General features: G+C 40.1%; 1 protein-coding gene across 1 annotated transcript; it reads right to left on the reverse strand.

Annotated features, from left to right (window-relative positions):
* Positions 1–883: 883 nt before the first annotated feature.
* On the reverse strand, positions 884–7,181 carry LOC131882182 (uncharacterized). Its single transcript, XM_059229251.1, has 3 exons — positions 6,642–7,181; positions 2,251–3,110; positions 884–1,726 (listed from the first exon to the last, which is right to left on the reverse strand). Exons 1-3 carry the CDS (start codon positions 7,065–7,067, stop codon positions 1,000–1,002), a joined length of 2,013 nt encoding a protein of 670 aa, XP_059085234.1. The 5' UTR covers positions 7,068–7,181; the 3' UTR covers positions 884–999.
* Positions 7,182–21,967: the final 14,786 nt, after the last annotated feature.

Consider the following 21,967-nt stretch of genomic DNA (forward strand, 5'->3'; position numbering starts at 1 on the left):
ATGGAATCTTGGCTATTACTACCAAAAATTTACGTTGTGCTGTCAAAATTTGAAGAAAGACTGGCAGTAATATCTTGCTTTTGAAGCGGGGCAATGAATATTGTAAATATTTGAATAATGAATACATTGAAAACCTCCGTGATGTCCTTAATGTCCTTTAAAACATTTCGATTAATGATTGCAGGATCATGCTAGTGCTCAAATTGACTAACCTTGTCAATCCCAACACACTCATCTTCAGAGCAATGGGCTGTTACTTCTAAACTCAAAGGTGCTGAAAACACACAAGAAATTGGTCTCCAAGCATGCTAGCAATAACCTCTGCTATGCTAATAACTTCACCGTCGACCTCAAAGGGCCCTTCAAGGTGTTTCATCTTTCTCTTAGTGTTTACATAAGAGATAAAAGCTTTCGGACTCGACATGGCCTCCTGAACTACACTACTCTCTATTTTCAACTGGTCATTTTTGAAGGAAGTCTTAATCTCACCTGGAACCACGTCCAAATTTTTTTGGAGACCAGCCCCAGTTACTGGACCCAAATTGCTCTTTAGCCTTTCTGCTATTTTTTCAACTCTTTTTGAACAATTTATTCCTATATTTTGGAACTTTTGTGCGTGTCTCACCTTTCGGAATACATTCAGATATTGCTAGATTTCATTTTGAAATCTGAATGTTGAAAATAATGATTCAAAGTATGCCCTTGTTTTTTCATTGACAGAGACTAAATATGTTTTTGTTTCTTAGTGCTCTGACTTAAAAAATCAGGATATATGCAAAGAAGTAGACATACATTTCATCCAAAAAGTCATGTTTTTAATATGAAATACACAAGAAAAAATATCCCTCTGTGAGGATAAAGGGCGAAGAAAAAAATCAATGTGGGAGTTTTGTATACAAATATATTCTCTAAATAACCATCTTTAATATGTTTCGGGCTCCGAATCGGAAGGGAAAAAAATCAAAAAAAAAAATCGACATTTCTGTTTTTCACTTCCTTTTAACTGGGTTTGGGTTGTTGTGATATGAATATGAGCAGCTCGATAAAGGCCAAGGAAATCTCATTGAACATCTCAAAATACACAATTTCCTTAGTGAATAATTCCTTGGCTACTGAATAGGCGGTCGTTTGTGTTTCCTCTCCGAAATAAATTGAGGTGATGCCCATCGCTTTAAACATCTTCTTTTCAACCTTTCGGCTCTTTGTGTGCCATTTTGATATCACGTGACTCCAAGGCTTTTTCAAGCCGTGTCGGAACTTCTTCTTTATGATCCGTTTCCATAGCCAAGTCATCTCTTTTAACCAAATCAATTGAATTAGAGGCCAATTGAGCTTTGAGAGCGTAGCAGCTGGTGACATCCAGTTAAAAAACCCTGTCCTCAATTCCATCCGCAAGCTGGTAATTTTCTCAACCTGGAACGGGGAATCTGGCTGAATTTGGGCTTGAAGAAGTCGTTGTGGGGAAAACACTGTCAAGAGGGTAGTGAGGTCAGGAGAGATGTCCCAATAGCCAATCAAATCATAACCCCTAGCTTCGTTATCTAAGGGCATGTAAGTATGATGGGCAAATTCCCGACGCAAGAGGTGATTTGCCAAGGCATCGCCGTCGTTGGGGCTCCACCATCCCAAAAGAGTTTGAATCAAGTCCCAGTGATGAATCTCGCCGTTTGGAGCAAACGTGGGCAACAATGAAACAATCGAACTGAGGTTGGCTTGAAGACTCATACTGAAAACAAAAGTCCCTTACTCAAAATTGATGATATGAATTGGTAGATGAAAAATCAGTTTAAAGATCAAATTTATTATTTGTGGTCTATTTAGCTAATCCCCTGATCTACATACTCATAAACTCATAACCACCTTTGCATTCTAGGAGCATGTCGATCTCTAAAAAAACTAATGTAAGGTATCGTTGTCAACAAAATGGAAAGTGTACAGCACATCCCGATTGCCAAAAACAAGCAAATCAGAAACGAGACGGGAGTAATGTTAAGAAGAACCTCTTTTTAAATTTTGATAGTGTTGCATAATTTTTTCCCTATTCGTTGGACTTATTTCAAACTTCAAGGCCGGTCAGGAGGCCAAGTTATGAGGGAAAGAAACGCATGAAATCAAATATACGTAGATGTCCTGATAGAAAAGATTTTTTTTCCGAAGTATGAGTCAGAAGACAACATTTTTTTTATGATTCTCATTTATACTAAAGATTGAAAAATTACACTATCGATCAATCAAAAGCAGCTTTATTACCTGAAATGCAGAGGCCGTTTAAGCAAGGTCCTCCTGAGATCCGATGACGGAAAGGGCGTTCTCTCGTCCACATTCAGTAAATGCATTCGTTTCAATTCTTCAGACACTCGAGACCATATTGTGAAAAGCCGATTCAAATCGAACGAAGTTTCCAAATCAATGTTGAGAAAAAAAGAGCGGAAGATCTCAACTATGAAAATATCCCTCCAGATACCCATTGTTGGGACGAGATTGTTTACGAACAGATTCACGATTGGCACATCTTCCACGTTGATAAATGAAGTGCATGAGGTGAAAGAGTCCTCCACTCCAATTAGAAATATAACTTGATGATCGTGAGGTTGGAGCCAAAGGAGAAAAGGATAATTAGAAGTAGTTGAGTTGGGCGATTTTTCTTGGACTACTCGGTATATTTTCATGATTTTAGGTGGTCCATAGTGATTCATCCACCTAGGGTGCTTGGTTTGAAATTCTGTCATACCAGAGTAATACTGGACGGTTGATTTCTTGTTCAAGTCATGGAATGGTCTTAATTGCGAGTACACACATATTCCGCTTGTCCCGAGAGCCCCGATTTGCCACGTTGTCTGTCTCAGCACGTCTTCAATTTCATTCTTAAACAATGGGGTTGGATTTTGTTGCAAGAGCTCCACATGGGCCGATGAATTGAGATAGGCTGTTTTGAGCTTGGTCTTTGCACGATATCGGGTGGTGTCAGCAACATCGTGAATCTCAGGAACGAGGACCATTTCGACCTCAATACCATCGCTTACGTGCTCGGGTGCTACGAGAATTAGCCTGTCTTGATTAGATGCATCAAAAAAGGCCTCGAGTTCTTCATCTGTACATGTCTTTGAATCCTATAAGTCAGAAATATTGTTTAAAAAGCATATCTTTTATTGTATATTTTGATACAAGAAGGATTTTCACATCGAGGCTAATCTGAGCGTTATCCCTCAGTGCAAAAAACTCCAATCACGGGAGTCTATGTTCTGTTGGCCTCAGATGGTCCACATGCTCTGGTAAGGCCTAATCTCTTTGTACTTCTCTTCCAAGCAGACAGCTTGGTTCATTTAGTGGATTCAGCCGTGGAATTGTAAAACACACATTATTGCTCAAAAATGATCAAAATCATCAAGACGAAGGTCGTCGCCCACCTCACACAGGGTTGGCAATTTTGAGAATCACCCTTTTGGACACCAAGTGGACAAAACTATCCAAAAGTGTCCAAAAAGGTCCTAAAGTGGACAAAAGTGGACCGAACGTGTCATAAGTGAGTACAATTGTCCAAAAGTGAGTTGACAAGCAATAACTTTTAAAACCCGAAATGATGTTATTTCTTTTCCTAATCTGGATTTTAACCAGCAAATGGAATCTGTAATCAATAAGATATAAGCAATATGAAGCAGCATATAGCCTTTGAAGAAAAAAGAAACATCAATTGGCTAACGTTTTTAATTTCCAAAATGTGCACTAAAATGTGTTTTTGAGAATCTTCATTCAGTATTTTGAAGCAATACAACTTTGTAAACTTAAAACAAATATCATGCATATCTTTTTAATGATAAAAAGTCAAAGCCACAATACAATCAATGAATTTGGTGGCTGGGTATTTTTAGTTGAAATTCAGTCTTAAATTTTAGAAAAAGCTTAGCACCTATATATCAAATATCCAATAATACTTTTGAAACTTGTAAGAAGTGTATGCATTACACTTTCATTAAACATCTAAATATTAAGATCTATGTTTCTTTAAGACAGAAAGTGATTCTTCTAATATTTTGACATCAAATGTATCTTTAAAAGCTAAAAAGCTTACCAAACCAGATTTAAAGGATCTTGCTCCTCATGGAAGAAAAACCATAAATGTAGGAAACATATAATTTTCAAATTTTTGCAATTAGGTAAGATGTTCCATTTTTAGAATTAGGTCTTTTAAAGAGGAAATGCCAATTGTTTTATGGTTTTAAAGAACAATCTTGTTGCAAAAAACGTAACACAGTTGAATAAATGTGGACATATAACCAAAACGTAATATTTAACTACTCCAGTTTTTAAATGCTTTGCTACAGCTGTATTCTGCTTTGCTCCCTGCTTGCTGTCTAATGTGAGAAAAAAAGAATTAAAAACCTGTCTCTCCAATATCTTTTTTGAGTATGTTAGAGTTATATGGCAAAGATGTTCAAGACTTATTCTGCATCAACCATTAATGAGCATTTTTTAAGTAACAGATAGGTTTTAAGTAGAATTTCCTTTAGATTTGTAGTTTTAAAGTTTCGTATTTTTGGACACTTTTGGACAAGGGTAGACAAAAGTGCCCAAAAATGAAATGCCCACCTGACCTCACAACAACCACCCCATTAACAATAGTCGCATTGAAATCGTCAATGATTTTCATTTTGTCTGTTTCACATTTCAATCCAACTATATTTCACCAATCACGTGAAGTCTTCAAAAATAAAGTCCTGGCCTGGCCTCGTCTATGGCCGGGATCGAATTCGTATGCAACTGAATGACTGAATTCCCATAAACAATCTCCCTCTTCTAAAAACTTCCGCAACCACATCACCACAAGCCTCAACGCCCTCCAATCCACTGATGCCACAAGTTCCTCAAGTGACTTGTGTGGGATCTCGACAGAATACGGCGGCATTTTACCTTCAAAGGACACTAAATTTATTTTTTTAAAGAAAGCTCTAATGATGTTTTGGGCCGTGAGATTCTAACTTGTTCAAGATATGCCAAATTAAAACGATCTTGCCTTTAGTTGAACACCCGAATTTAGTTCTATCATACATAATGTATTATTCACTGTATATCTATGTTTCCACTTATCTATGTTTCTATGTTTCTATCTATCTATCTATTTTTTATTGTTATTTTTTCGAGTACAATATGTGGATGGACACGACGCCTCTAACGGCGGCCGAAACCAAAGCTTCCATAGGGAAGCCACTGAGTAGAGAACAAATGTCATCATTTAAACCTGTAAATCTACCAATAGCCCAACGACAGATTTGTCGCAATAAAGAATAATAATAAGGATTACACACTATGGATCGCAAATCTAAGGGTATATGAAGTTATCAGACGAAAGCAACTCTAAAGTAAAATAACTAAATTAAGAGAGATTACTAAATTTGAAAATAAATGACAGAGGGGACATGGAATGACAAGGAAATTCAAGGAAAAGTACCGTCCGGCACCCTGATTTTGGCCATTTTGGGGAGGGAGTACTAAGACAAACATAACAGTCAACTCGCACTGTTCGCTCATTGAATTTTCAAAAATCGAGTGATTTTGAGGGAGTTGTGTTACAAAACCCTACTAAATGGACATGTTTGGAGTTAATTGGTAAACGCAATATCAAATTGGCTCAATACCACAATGTTATTTGCTTAGACAAGCAAGTAAAATGGAATAAATGTCAAAATTTAATGCATGCACAGTGCGGGTTGGCTGGGCATGTTGTCTTTGATTTTACTCCATGGAATAACGTCAGTTGTCCATGAACGCGTTCACTTGACTATACCCTTATTGAATTTGGCAATCCAGAATTGCTTATCCTAATTTGCTGTGCTACAGCATACATGCCTTTTAGATTAAGTAAGCCTGTATTTCAGTCTAGAATGAGTTCATGGGAAAGGTTCAGGGTTTCAATTAGCCGACCGACTATGGAGTAAAAAAGTACGCTTGAAGATATTTTGGAAATTGGTTTAGAGGCGGGAGGATCACATCGCATACAATTATTTTAGCAGGCCATAATTAGAAGTTAATTTTGAATGTCACCAAATTTCTGTTCAATAAGCGGATTTATTGCCATGTTGGTGGAATATTGGGAAATCAAACAAATCCTTGAACAATACATCTGGCATTTTCTGGCTTCTTCTGATTTTTCCGTATTTTTCCCATTTGCTATGGTTTTTGTACGGTTAAGAAATCATCTTATGGTATAATTTGGTCAGTTTTAAATGCAACATTTTAGAATTGAACGGGTGTTTCTACTTCTTTTTTGGAATGGTTATTGCGAGATTGATTCTCATTGGATCAGATTTTACAAATATTTTATATACGGTATGTAGTTTTTTTATTTTGTCCCATTCTGGGTTCCAGGTCTGGCCTCTCTATTTTAGTTGGGATTAAATTCCTTCAAACTATGAGAAAAAGTCTGCAATAAAGTAAATCAGACATAAAAGAAAAACGATTTGGGCATCTTGCTCAACAAACTACTTTTTTCCCAAATCATTTTTTTTTTAAACTTGACGTTTCCACCAATTCCCATGACTGCATGCCCTCTTGTGCATATTTTTAATTTTGAACTATTCAAAAAGCTAGTATGAATTCTGTCTAAGACAGTAAAATCAGTTTGTACAATATCTGCATGATCTTACCTCCAAACATCCATAGTACAAAAAGCGCCCATTTATTCCATCCTCCAAGGTAATTTTCAGCAACTTGTTTAGGCGGTAACTGTCCAAAACAACCAAAATTTTCTTCACACTTGGCTCGAACTTCAATGCCTCACTGAATACTTTTGAGTCTCTTTCGCCATCCACTGTTGGGCATCCATCAAACTGTTGTCCGTGCCTGGCAAGTTCAATTGCATTTAGCACCTCTTCTGAGTTCCTTAGGTTCAAACGAAGCCCTTCTTCCATAACAAATCCCTTATCCAAAGGAACTTGGATGGAGTTGTCCGTGTCCACGATCCAAATGACGTTATTGGCTTCTTTTGGATTTTGAGCTAAAAAACTTTTCAATTTGAGCTTTGTTGTTATGAGAGGCCTCGTCAATGAATACATGAATATGACTAGGATCATGATTGCACTCTGGAAACATTTCTAGGATCATATCTCGGATATCTTCTGTACCATGAAGTTCAGCAACTCCAACATTGTTGACGTTTATGGAACGCAACTTGAATCGAATTGCTTTGGTCAGCAAATGCTCATATTTATAAACCATTCGATGCCGGCGAGAAATCAAAAAAGCTATCAAGATATTTGGTTCCAGCCTGGCCGTTGCTAATTTGATTAGTTTAGTCTTGAGGATCTCGGTTTTACCGGTTCCAAACAAGCCGAGGCTCTTCACTATCATTTTAGGAGGATCGTTCTGAAGAACATTCAATTGGTCCAAATTCCAAAGGATGATATCTTCGTTCGGGAAGTTGACCATTTTCAATTGGTGCTTAGCCACATCGTCCCCCTCAAAAGTTTGTTTATTAGCCAAAGCATAAAATAAGAACCTCTTGACAATAGCTGTATAGCCGACCTCTGTCTCCTTGTCAATCATATGTCCTTCTGTTCCAACTAAAAGCTCGTTCAACCTTGATCTCAAGCTTGACGCTTTTACTAGGAACGGTTCGCAACGTTTACAAATGAGTAAAGGATCGATCTGAAGGTGTTCAAAGCAAGCCCAAGTTAGAAATTGCCAACCTGAGCTTAGAGGAAGATGTTCTTGTAGGTATTTGAAGGCATTGTTCGATTGTTTATGAATCTTCTCGGCAACCTCTTCTGTAAGGGTATATTTGCACTCTACGTATAGGATCATCTTCACTTGTCCCAAGAAGATGAGGAAGTCAAACTCATTGCATCTTTGTTCGATTCCCAAGACTTCTAGACCACAGAAGATTGTGTTCCAAAATGGAAAACGCGAGGCACTCACCTTAAGGGCTTGGAACACTTCTTTTTCGAACAGATCTCCAACTATTGTGCCATTCTTTTGCACTAAACATTCACTTTGTGGACTCTTCAGGCCCAACACTTGTCCAACAAAAAAGGTTCCCAAATAGAGAGAACTTGAGTTAAGATACTTGAACAAAATTTGTTTTTGTCTCGTGATCCTATGCTTCGACTGCAGGAATGCCTCGAAATCTTCTTTCGATTTGGTCATCCTCGCAGTGGTTACTTCGTCTTTGGATTTATCGGGGTAGGTTCTTTGTAGAAATGCTTGAATATCTGGGTTCTGATCACTTTGGAGATGGTTCTGTACAAGTTCAGCCAAATATCCTGAATCAGTCGTCATTAAAGGAGCCACAAGAGTGTCCAACCAAGCCTCTTCTTGCCAAATTAACTCTCGAGAGCAGGTTTTCTTTAGGTCCCATTGCCAAATGTCAAGCAGTGTTTGAGCCCATTCCATATCGTTGGCAATCCGATTCATGTCAACAAAAGTATTTTTCTTCACTTTTTTGCTTGTTTTCAAGGCCCTTTCACAAGAAGAAACAATTATCTTCACAACTCTGAAAGGCTCCTTGAGATATTTGGGAATGCTGTGTATCTTTTCCATGAAGTGCTGTGGAATAAATCTTGTTCCGGCTACATTTCCCGAGAACTCTCTAATCCAGACTTGATTGGCGGCCTCCTTGATGGAATGTGTGCTTGAATCATTTCCCAATTTCAAAAGATTTCTCGTAGAATGTTCTAGATGGTCCAAGTTGGTGTCAAAAGTCTTGGGAAGATTGCTCATGTGAGAATTGCAAGAAAGACTGAGCGGGCATGCTCTAATGGTGTCGGGATCTTTGGATACATTTTCATCCAAAATCTACAATTTCAAACAGTAGGGAAAAGAATTAGAACAACCTTAAAAATGATCCCATAAAAGAAAATGACAATGTTCAGATAACTTTCAAATGATTAAACGTGTATTATGTAGCACTTTTTGAAAAAATTACCTTGATTTGCATTACTTCTTTCTTAACAGACGGAGTTCAAGTTGGCTAACAGTAATTACTAGTAATAAGCTATCTATTACGGGTATGGAACGAACATATCGGGATAATTGGCATTTATAACTTATTCAGCAATAGTTCAGTGGGTAACAAATCCAGTTTTTGGCATTGGTATCTTTTATTTTACATGGACCTATCTGCTATAAACTTTACCTTTACTTTAGCTTAAATGGAAATCTTCACAAGGAGCCGTAGCTGAAGTGAGAAATGAACTTAACTTAGTACATGTTCATGCTTCTTTTGAAAAGATTGATCACATCAGTACTAGTTACCAAGATATCATCGCGATAAACATAAACAAAAGACAAATCCCCAAGAATAGAGACCATAATTACTACATAGAGCCGTAAAATAGCCCATAAAAATTGGCAATATAACGGCTTAAGTTGGGAAAAGTGGCGAAATAGTTGGGAAAATAGTCGATAAAACATGCGGAAACCAAACACTTAGTGCTGTATTTCTAGAGTTTTAGGTACAAGAAGCTAGATTGGCAATTTAAAACCTCTGGACACTAAACAGACTACAAGGGGCCCAAAAAGGGAGCTAATTTGGAAATTAATTTCCTAAAACCTCCCAAATGAAAGGGTCTTCACCTAATTCTGGTCAACGTGAAGAAATTGTTAGCAAATTACTTTAATTTTTAATTCTTATGGGTAGTTTTCCATCAATATCAGGTTCAAGTGGTCTGGTCTTGGAGAGCAGGCTTCAATACATCAGAAAAGGACAGCGAGGCATTGCTAGGTTCCTGTGCAAGGCGTTTTATTCGAACCGTAACCACAATTCTACGCCATCCAGCTTTGAGTTTATTGGGACATCTCCTCCCTAGCTCACCCTGGTTTGAAGTATTAGAACGTGATCTCAATGTCTGCCATTTATTGTGTTTTGTTTGCTCTCTTTGCGTTGAAGGAAGCAGGAAAGTTGGAATTAAAATGCGAAAAATGGACAAAATATGTGTGAAAATGGCTAAAATGCTGGAAAAGGCGAAAAGACCGAAAAAGTCGAATAGATCCTAAAAAGTCGAAAAAGGTGTTAAAAAGCTATTCGACTTTTTTTACAACTATAATCATTGCTGATGTAACGCAAGCTGATCAGCTTGCAACTCTCGATCTTGATTCTTTACGTTCCATTCCACCTCGAAAAGCATCGAAACCGTTTGATTCCAATACAGCTGATTTCAGGGCAGTCATAATTAACTCAAAACCGCATTTCATAAACATTTACAAAAGACCGAAAAAAAGAAACCAACCACGATTGAGTGGCTACTCCACATCTGGAAACTAATGGATGCTTTTGTAAGCGCAAACTTCTCGAAAAAGTTATTTTCGAAATAGTCTGACGTAATGCAATGCCTTCACAGTTTCCAGGATATAGTGGCTGGTGAGGGGACATGTCTTCTTTTACCTTTGCAAATTAGGCTATTTTGAGACCAGGTTTAAGAAATCTGGAAGTGTGAAAAAGCAGAGATATTTAGTTTCTTCTCATGTCATCAAAAATATTCTTCATGTAATTTGGCGCTTATGAGGTACTTGCACATGCCATGAACAAATCTACATATTCTATAAGCTCAAAGTAATGTTTATACAAGTGTTATAAGTTGGTTACGTTAGTATTTATGTTTTGTATGAGTAAAGTGGTTCAATGAATCTCTTGATCTAATGCATAATGAATTGAGTAGGATATAATTCGAGTTTTCATATATACTCGAGAGTTATAGTTGTGATCATTACAGGCATCATAAATGTTGCCTGTGGCTTGGCTTGCATTTTACGCTGGCTTGAGGTAAAAGCAGGGTTGCCAGGTTTTCAAAAAGTTGTTCCACCAATTTGACAATCCCATTCCGCGAAATTCCGCCACATTTGGACAATTTTACCTACTTGTAAATAAAACACTATTATTAGTGATGTATCGTAGCTAGGACTCGGAAAAAATCTTTTTTCAGTCCTGTTTTGGAGCTCGTTGAGAACAGACGCATTTTAGTTTATTCTTGTTCTTATCCCCCAGGAATTTTGAACCAAGGTGTGACTTCCTGTGTTGCTCATTGGTTGCTGTGCACGTGTAGTCTTCGTGGTATTTGTGTGTGGGTCATAGAAAATGTCTATTATTTTTTTCTGTAAAAAAACTCCTTTTTTAGGAAAACCTCCTCTTTTGTTGAGAAACCTCCTCGTTTGTTGGAAAACTTCTTCTTTTCCTAAAAAAGAAGATTCTTTGTTGACCATTACAAATTGAAAATTAATTCATTCCTGTTTTGGAGCTCGCTGAGAACAGACGCATTTAGTTTGCTCTCGTTCTTATCTCCCATGAATTTCGAACCAAGGTGTGACTTCCTCTGTTGCTCCTTGGTTGCTGTGCACGTGTAGTGTTCGTGGTGTTTGTGTGTGGGTGAATGAATGGGAATAGCCATTCATTCACTCAATTAGGTTTGGTTTTTCACTGCTCTTTGGTAAGACGTAATTACTTTAAAACCTAATAAGTTTATTGCTCATCTATGTTAATGTCTAGCTTTAGCAGTTTCTTTCTGATTTGTAGTGTAGTTTTTCCAGTTCCAAACCGTTATGTGTAGTTCTTTAGTTTGATTGTATTAGTCCTTTGGAGTTAGAATTTATTGTTCATTAGTGTATTGATTTTATTTTGTGTTAGACCAGTTTGTTGAGTTTATTTCTGTGGTTTTTGTGTTGTTTTCCTAGTTTACATATGTTCTTGATTCCTTGCTTTTCTCTGTCACTTACTTCTTGTTTACTATCTCCATCTTTGATTTGTATGTTAGTTTGATGTGAAGTATTTCATTCCTATTTTGCTCTGTTGTCCTGTATCTCAGGACAAGATTGCACAGCTTTTTTTAGTTCTTTTCTTTCTCTTGGTCTCTTGATTTTGTTGCTCAAAGATAGTTCTGCCTGCATTCATGATTGAAGCTATTTTAGGAAAAGTCAGCAAAGAGGCTAGACAATGTTTGGACCTGGTCTTAGCTGGGAAGGATCCTTCCATAGTCAATAAGCCGTTTATTATAGAGGCTTTAGTTGCTTGGGTCAATGAAACCAGGGTGCTGCTTGAAGAACAGGCTCACCCAGTAGTTGAGAAGTCGACTAATTTGACCAACGTAGAAGTTGAAGTAGTATCTCCTCTTGAAAAAGCGCAGGAAAAGACAGTTGTAGAGAAAATAGTCTGTCCTGTTTATCGAAAGCAGCCTTGTCCTGAAGAAGGAAAAGGCTGTCAGTTTGACCACCCTAAATGGTGTCAAAAACTTCTCAAGTTCGGCCTTGAGAAGTACAATAGTAAGAAGGGATGTTCAAAGGTAGATTGTCCTTTTTTTCACCCGTACATGTGCCGTCAGTCCATGAGACTTAAGACATGCTTTAATGTACGGTGTACCTCCGTCCATGTTGAAGGGACGCAAAGAAAGCCGAGAAATAGGATAGCTCAGTTTCGTAGTTTTAGAGCTGACCCTATTCCTAAACCTAATCCCACCCCACCCCCCTTCCTTAACCCATTTAGCTTCCTCCCTCCCTCTCCTCCTACCCCCCACCCTCTCTCCCAATTCCCTCCTCTTCCTTCAAATACCCAATCCACCCCTATTCCTATAAAAACTCTCCTCCCTAATATTCCTTGCCCCACCCCTATTCCCAAAATACGTTCCTATTCAAATGTAGCTGCCCAACCCATTCCTCAAACCCAACCATCCCCATTAGCTCATGCATTGCCTCCAGTAGAACGTAGCTTTGTTGATAAGAGGGATTTTTTACGGTTGGAGAGGATGGTCCAAGATCTTGTGAACTTGGTCCGTCAAAAGAGAGGCCCGTAAAGGGGCTATATTTGAACGTGCATTGTCTGATTTCTAAAAAAGACAGCACAAAAGTTAAGATCTTAGAAGAACTAGCCGTTGAGAGAGAGATTGCATTCATCTCTATAACAGAAACCTGGCTTCGGCCAGGGGTCTTAGATGAAGAACTAACCATAGTTGGTTTCAACTTAGTTCGTTGTGATAGGATACGCCCTGATAATCCCATATTCCCACATGGGGGCGTATGCCTATATGTTAGGAATGATTTGCACATTAGTCATGTACAAATGTCGAATGGAGAAGTAGAGGTCTTAGTTTGTCATCTTCGAGGTCTTGATTTGTCTATTGTTACAATGTATAGACCCCCTTCTTGTTCAGCAAGCTCTTTTTCGTCAGCTCTCCAATTCACTGGAAATGAGTTGGACCTGGCAGTTTGCTCGAAGGTTTTCTTTGTAGGGGACTTTAATTTTCCGGCTAGCGTTGTAGAGTGGGAGGTTAGTCCTGATGGGTATATTCCCATTTCGAAATCGACATCTCAGTCGTTCGAAAAGCTGGAAGAATTCGCGATCTTGCGCAATTTCTCCCAGCACGTTGGTGTAGCCACTAGAGAGAATAGCGTTCTCGACTTGGTCTTTTCCAATGACCCTGATCTGATCCAGTATGTCCATGTGACACCTACTAATCTGTCAGATCATCATGTTCTTGAGATAGGGTCGACCATTACTCAAAAGCCGGCGTGCTCTAGAGTAAAACCGGCCAAAAAGGTCGGTTTGGCTAAGTTCAAGTTCAAAGATGAACATTGGCCGTTGATTATAGAAAGATTAGAAGAACTTGACCTGATTTCAATTCTGAAACAGGAATCGTCCATAGATGCAGCCATTGATAAGTTAGTTTCAGTTTTTAAGGAAGTTTGCTCCAGTTTAGCAATCTCTGAATGTGTTCCGAAAGGTGGTACACGGACAAAAATTCCAAAATATAGGAAGACTTTGTTCAAAAAGAGTTGCAAACTAGCAAAAAGGCTGAAGAGCACTTCGAATCCAGTAATTGTGGCTAGTCTCCAAAAAAAGTTGGACGTAGTTCAGGGTAAGATTAAGGCCTCCATCGAATATGACCAGTTACAAACTGAGAGTAAGGTGGTTCAGGAGGTCAGGTCGAATCCGAAGGCATTTTTCTCTTATGCGAACTCTAAGAGAAAAATGAAACACTCTGTTGGGCCTTTTGAGGTTGATGGGGCAGCCATTAGCAATGTAGAGACTATGGCTAACATGCTTGGAGATCAGTTCTCTAGTGTGTTTTCAACCCCACTGAGTTCGGAAGCAACAGCTCATTGCTCTGAAGATGAGTCTGTTGAGATTGACATGGTTAGTCAAGCTGAGCGTTTAGATGATCTTGTAGTCACAGATCAAGATGCTTTAGAGGCCATAAGGGACTTGAGGCTTTCCAGCTCTCCTGGTCCTGATGGTGTGACATCTCAGTTTCTGATGAGATGCTCACTGGTTCTCGCTCCTGTTTTCTCGTACTTGATGCGCTGCATCTTGGATCAGGGCAAGTTTCCATCTTCACTAAAGTTAGCTCATGTTGTTCCAATTTTTAAAGGGGGAGATAAGTCGCTCCCCAGTAATTACAGGCCGATTTCTCTCACTTCGAATATTGCGAAGGTGTTTGAGAAGATCATGAAGTTCAAACTTGTTGAATTTCTTGATATTCATGAAGTCCTTCCTCCTAGCCAGCATGGGTTCCGAGCACATTTTAGCACGGTTACCCAACTGATTGAACATATTGAGCGGGTTATTGAGGGACTAGAGAGTCATGAATCAGTTGATGTAGTTTATCTCGACTTTGCCAAGGCCTTTGACAAGGTAGATCATGGGCTTTTAGTTAACAGGCTCCATGAAATTGGGATCCAAGGCAGGGTTCTCAATTGGTTAAAAAGTTTCATTTCTGGTAGGAAGCAATTGGTTAAGGTTGAGGGATCCCTTAGTGACATACATGATGTCAAGTCAGGTGTTCCCCAGGGTTCGATCTTAGGGCCCCTCTTGTTTATAATATTCGTTGCCCCGCTTCAAAAGCTTAGTATCACTGCCAGTCTCTCTTCTTATGCTGACGATACAAAGTTAGTTTCTGGTAGGAATGGCCAAGATTCCAGTAGCCTTGCAAAGGACTTAAATCGAATCTACTCTTGGGTAACTGAGAGTAATATGGCCCTGAACGGAATGAAATTCCGCTCAATGACATTTGGGTCAACTCCTTTAAATACTCCACTCGTAGATAATGGAGGTAAAGATATTGAGCAGGTCTCATCTATGAAAGATCTAGGTGTAGTCCTCCAAAATAATGGAAAGTTCGATGAGCATATCCAGCTGAAGGTGGGTAAGGCTTTTCAAATGTGTGGTTGGATATATCGCACGTTTAAGTCCAGAGATAGCATCACGATGCTAACTCTGTACAAGTCGATTGTCCAGCCACATCTTGAATACGCCTCACCCATTTGGGCTCCAATGAGTTCAGCAGGTTTGCAAAAGGTCGAGCAAGTCCAAAGATGTTTCACTAGGAACATCACAGGAATGAGAGAGCTCTCGTATTGGGAAAGGTTAGAACGGTTGGGATTGTACAGTACTCAGAGAAGGTACGAAAGGTATCTGATATTGTACGTTTTCAAAAGTATCCATGAGCTTTGTCCCAACCCAGGGTTTAGGGTCAATTCTAGTGACCGTAGAGGCTTAATGTGCGTTTTGAGAGCACCTTCAAGTCTTCGAGAATCCAGGCTAGTTCGAACAATGAAGTCCACTTCTCTTCTTTCTCGGGCTCCTTCATTGTTTAATTTGCTTCCCTCTGATATTCGTAGGGAATACGTAGGCCTTGTTGATCCGGTTGCATCTTTCAAGTCAGACTTGGGCAAATTTTTAGATAGCATTCCAGATCAACCCTACATTCAAGGACTAGCTCGGTCTGCCAACTCAAATTCGTTGGTAGACCAAAAATCATATAAAAATTGAAAGGTAATAAATAGACGAATTATAACCTTTCATTTTAATAGCACTGGGGATTACATTCCCTGTAGCGGTTAGAAAATCCCGTGAAAACCCAAACCAAACCAAAAAAAAAATCGTGAATGAATCAATTTCTTTACAGTTCATTGAGGTACAACCCTAGTTATCAAATTCTAGAGCTTGAATGTTCTTACCTCGATGCCTACTTTGGTTTTTGTCTTAAGGTTCTGACGACCTTTTAATTTACACATAAATCTTGACAATTCATCAGTGATTTTTTCCTTAGAAGTGTCATCAGTAGGGATGGGCAAAATGTGCAAAATAGCAAAGCCTTAGGGACAAAAAGGTGCAAAAATGAGACCAAAATGTGCACAAAAGGGTGCAAAAAAGGCCAAAAAGTGTAAAAAAGGTGCAAATCAAATAAAAAAAAAGGAATGTTCACATCTTTCTCGTTCACAGAAGGACGAATTTGATGAGCGCATTCTTAAACGAATTTTGCCTCAATTTTGGACCAAATTGACATCGTATTTTTTTTATTAGGTCAAGTAATGCATCCAACTTGGTGATTTTTCCTCTTTTCTCAGCAGTACATCTGCAACATTGATCTAGTTTTTACTTTGATAAAACTGAAGAAAAGTTGGAATTTTTCTTCCTCAAAAAGAGAACACAGTTAGACTGGAGGAGGTAAGGAAGGCAGCTATTTATGTTGTGTATTTTTGGACTGCTTAACTTTCTCAGCGCCCTGCTTAACTTGTCTCTTATTATGAAACTGGTATGTTTTATTTCTGTTCTCGCTTGCTTCCCAACCATAAGTGAAGCACTTTGGGCCTGCACAATTTAATATATATACTCTTCAAGTGTTCATCACGTATTTACCGATCACGACTTTTTAAACTCTGATATTGATGGTTCTGAGAGCAAGAGAGCCAAATAAGAAGTCAACAATTTTGGACCATGACCATTTCATCGGCATAGGTCAGAAATAAAATTCTTGCTTGTCATGGAACATACAAGTAAAAACTGTTGTGGAAGAGATATTTCTCCTAAAAAATCATTGGCCTGTTTCATACATCTGCACGGTTCGGAAATTCGAGACCTCCCCCTCAAATGAAATGATGCTAAGATTTGAAACATCCATCAAATTGATGATAGTCCTTAGTTTCTAATACACTTTAGGATGAGTTATTTGGCTGTTGGAATTGGCTAGTTTTTTTATGTTTTAATTTTATAGCCAGCAATTGAATTTGCCGCCAAAAATTGCTTTGACCCAAATTGTGGTCACACACGGCTTTCACATGACATATTCTTGACCACATTGTCACATAATTGGATTGGAACCTGCTCCAATTTTCTCCGATATGTGAAAAAATTCTTGGTGACGTCAGCATAATCGTCCAACGCAAGATTATGCGTGACCAAACTAAGAGAATTGTAACTACCACTTTACTTTCAATTCAGGGTACTTTTGGTTTTAATACATTTACAAATGCGCAAAACCACGGACTTCTGGACATACGGACTGCGAACGAGCTTCTACCCTAATTGGCCTGCTCTGGGTCATAGCAGCTCTGAGCCACTTTTTGAATTCAAGTAAAAATATGAAGCGTAGATATTTTCATTTAGAGGTAGGTAATTTTATCTAATTTACTTGTAAAGTGGATCATTTCAAAGTTATGTTGTCAAAAGCTCGGATGGAGGTTCGTGACTGACTTGTATTTCTGACTAGTACACATTTATATACATGACTAGAACAGATACAACGAGCATGAGCATGTGCTCACACAACACAATAGTACATTGGCTATTTTACATTTCTGGGTATTTTATACATTATACACTCAGTTTGATAAAAACACATGACAAGGTGATGAAAATGACATTAGTGATAAACGTTATTGATCTGAATATTAAGATTTTAGCAAAACTCACACGTCTTTTGACCTACTGAAGAGCTATTGTACATTGCCCTTCCGTTGTCTGCCCTCTGGGCAATGTCCACGTCCATGTCTAGAGAATTCCTTGCCTAGTCTTCCACTTTTTTACAGAAGAAACAAAGGGGCAACATGTGCTGGCGAGGTTTACCTTTAAACAAAGGTGAAAGGTGGAACAAGCTTTAAATTTGATGGATTTGTTGAAAATAACTCAGACACTTTCTGTGGTAGATTGAGTACATGCTCGTGCTCATCCTGTTAAATCTAGTCATATATATTAACGCAGTGTAGTCAGAAATATACGATATCACCACAGTCACCACCACCATCGGAGGACCAACACATGGCACAGTAAGTAGGATTGAGCGTGTGAAGCTCTCCGAAGTCACAAACCACCATTGGAGTACCAACACATGGCGTTGTTGGTTAACCGGCTGGTGCCCACCGTCCGCCCGTATCGCTTTCCACCTTTGAGGATTGAGCAAGTTGCTCTCCTTATTGGAGAGGATGGAACATGGTGGCTCCCTTGTGTGGGATTGAGCAAGTTGCTCTCCCAAACCCAAGGTGTGGACGGTGGGGCGAGGCAGCTGGCAAGAACCTGAGCCGAACGACGATTGCCAGATGCCTTGGAGTGATGTCCAGATGCCTTGGAGTGATGTCCAGATGCCTTGGAGTGATATCCAGATGCCTCAGATGCATGTCTGGATGCCTCGGAGGAGCGAGGTCTGGATGCCTCGGAGGAGCGAGGTCTGGATGCCTCGGAGGAGCGAGGTCTGGATGCCTCGGAGGAGCGAGGTCTGGATGCCTCGGAGGAGCGAGGTCTGGATGCCTCGGGAGGAGCGAGGTCTGGATGCCTCGGAGGAGCGAGGTCTGGATGCCTCGGAGGAGCGAGGTCTGGATGCCTCGGAGAGCGGGTCTGGATGCCTCGGAGGACGAGGTCTGGATGCCTCGGAGGGCGAGGTCTGGATGCCTCGGAGGAGCGAGGTCTGGATGCCTCGAGGGGGGAGGTCTGGATGCCTCGGAGAGCGAGGTCTGGATGCCTCGGAGGAGCGAGGTCTGGATGCCTCCGAGGGGCGAGGTCTGGATGCCTCCGGGGGGGAGGTCTGGATGCCTCGAGGGGCGAGTTCTGGATGCCTCCGAGGTTCTGGATGCCTCCGAGGGGCGAGGTCTGGATGCCTCCGAGGGGCGAGGTCTGGATGCCTCCGAGGACGGAGGGCTGGATGTCCTCTACATGTGGCTCATCCCTGACCCCAATGGTGGGGCGACCCCGAGAACCCGATGGTGGGGCGACCCCGAGAACCCGTTGGTGGGGCGACCCCTAGAACCCAATGGTGGGGTCCCGTGACCCCGGATGGCCCGTGACCCCCGATGAACTTTCAAACCCCGGTGTGTGAGGGATATGTGGTGGATTGAGCAAATGCTCGTGCTCATCCTGTTAAATCTAGTCATATATATAAACACAATCTAGCCAGAAATATATGCCAGTCACAAACCACCATCAGAGTACCAACACACTTCCCGTTTCCTAAGATGTTTATTCTCTTGATCCCTTTTCTCTTGATCTTTTTCTAACTGATGAGGCAGTGACTAAGCAAGACAAACCTTATTGGTGGCTAGCAGAACATCATCCTAAATTAAGGGGAGTAAGAGATGCTCTCACGGCAGATATACTTGTTCTATCATTTTAGTTGACGTAGACGGCCATCAATTGTATGCAGATGTGACATTAAACATTATTTAATCATCCTGAGTTATGCAGAGTGAGCATCTGCTCACCTCTTTGACGAGTGCATTTTCAACTTTTTACTGGCTAACTTCAAAGTCCGTAACTCAAGGCGAGAGCTTTAAAAAGCAAGCCTCTAGCCTATAGGGTGCGAAAGGAGCCGACCCTAAAGAATGATTGAGCTTGGAGCAAAATGATGATATCATCATGATGCAATTATTTTAAGAACAAAATACCTGGATAATATCTCCGGTTAATATGCTGTCCTTCAACATTAGCAGCTCAGGCTTGTTCATGGGTTTGTCCACACTCTGATGAAAGGAAATAATTGTTTCGCCATAAATATTGGAATATTCTCAAACCAGGTATGATGATACACTTACTGTCACGCGCGAAGCCCTTTCGAGAAAAAGTAGAAATCCAACGGGATTGTTTACTTTGGAGCCGCTCTTTACTCGCCTAACGTCATCCTCATTTAACAAGAGATATTTGGCTTGTATTTCACAAGGGGACGCATTGCTGCATGTCATGGCTTTTGAAGGATGTCCGCAAAACTCGTAGCAAAAGTCCGTCTAACCTGGAAGGATCAAACAAACCACCTGGTTGAAGAATGTTAGGTAAAGAGAATAGGGACCCTTTCCTAGAACGTCACGCAGCCCGAAACGAAATGGGTTATAAGCTCGGTAAGTTGCTAAATAAACTGCTACCGGTAGTGACTAGGGACCCTGAATGCAGAGCCACTCTAACTTTGGCAAGTGACTCCACTTCAAAAAGTGAACGCTCAGAAGAAGTAAAAAGTTTCCAAACACAATCCTAATTAATGCAATGAATAAGAAGGAGTAAGAAACACCAGTGAATATTCACGTCATGGATAAAAATATCACTTTTCAAAAGAAAAGCAACTCTGTTGATTCATGGATATAGGCATCATACAGAGCAACTGACATCCTTGTTCTTTTCTAATGTCTTTCTGAATCCGATCTTTTGAAGATAAGACCGCTAAAAATATCACTAGGGAATTAAAATTGACAATAATACATGCAGCTTTCCTGGATATCTCAGGAAACAAGTCACTATTTGCTGGACCTGTCAATTGTTAGATACTAATAGCGCATGTCAAGTGAAGGAAAATTAAGAAAAAATGTGGTCGGACACCCTGCTTTTGGGCATTTTGGGGAAGGAGAACTAAGACAAACATCACAGTCAACTCGCACCATCCGACCATTGAATTTTCAATAATCGAGAAATTTTGAGTGGGCTGTGTTACAAAAGCCTACTAAATTAACATATTTGGTGTAATTTGGTGAACACACTGTCAAATTGGCTCAATTCCACAACGCTATTTGCTTAGACAAGCAGGTAAAATGAAATGAATGTCAAAATTCAATGCATGCATAGTGCGGTTTGGCTGGGCATGTCATCTCTGATTTTACTCCATGGAACAACGTCAGTTTTCCATGAACGCGTTCACTTGACAAGCCCTATAGACTCTAGTGCTGGGGCGAGTCCGGAATAAGTCTGACTCGTACGTGTCCTTTGGGTTTTTGACTTTTTCCTGCTCTCAACTGCCTCATGCGGGCTTTCTTTTTATCGCGTAAGCGGTGCGTTCTAACATTGCTCACCACTTGTCCACTAGTAAGGGGTTAACGTTGTTATTGTTAACCGCTTGGCCAGTAAGTGGGAAATAAAGTACTTTATTGCCCCGCTTTCTTGCACGTATCAAGATGGTGAGACAGTGACGGCTTGGCGTAGCAGGGTCGTAGAAAATTGGGCGGAAGGCCCATGAGACAAAATCGATCAGGAAAAGGCTATATTAACCTGGAAATGCGGGGGCTCATCCCCAGGGCCCGGTCTTGCTCGTTTCATTTTAGTCGACGCCCCTCGTGCTGACGCACTCGTGGAGCCAATAAAATGAAATTCCCACTACCGAACCCTGGACATTATCTCCCTCATTTGCATGTTAACAAATAGCTATTGCAGGATCGCCGAGTCTGGACACGAGTCCGGCAAGAGAGTCGAGTCTTTTAGTTGAGAGAGGTCAAGCAAAAAGGCTCCTCTTGCGAAAATTGGAGAAAAAGTCAATGTTTTTTTCCAAAATCGAATGAATGATTCGAATGCACTGGGACTCAAGTCCGGATTCGTCCCAGCACTTCTAGGCTCCCCACCTACCCATACCATAGGATTTTCTTAGTCACGTTATTTTCTAGCAATAATTGAGGCAAGAGTTTCCAAAACAATTTGATGAGGCTTTTTGAGACGGGTGAGGTGAGACGAGAGGAGAGGAGACGATCGTGTCCAAGAATCCAGCTTACATTTTATTAGTTCATGCTAAACTAAGGCAACTAATGGAATTTGACACTTGGTCCTGTGTAATGAGGACGTGAAGTTCGTGGTGGATTACATCGGTCATAAACCCTCTAAAACTTCCACTTCTTATGCAAAACAAATTGTGATTGCTGCTGAAAAATGAGTAACTCCTTTTTGTCCTTCTTTGGAAATCTTCACATGTTCATCGAAAATTGACAGGCAATCAGATCGATCGTAGGTAGGCTATGCAATGGAATGGGTGGTGTA

Source organism: Tigriopus californicus, chromosome 6, assembly GCF_007210705.1.
Source record: "Tigriopus californicus strain San Diego chromosome 6, Tcal_SD_v2.1, whole genome shotgun sequence".
Lineage (NCBI taxonomy): Eukaryota > Metazoa > Arthropoda > Copepoda > Harpacticoida > Harpacticidae > Tigriopus > Tigriopus californicus.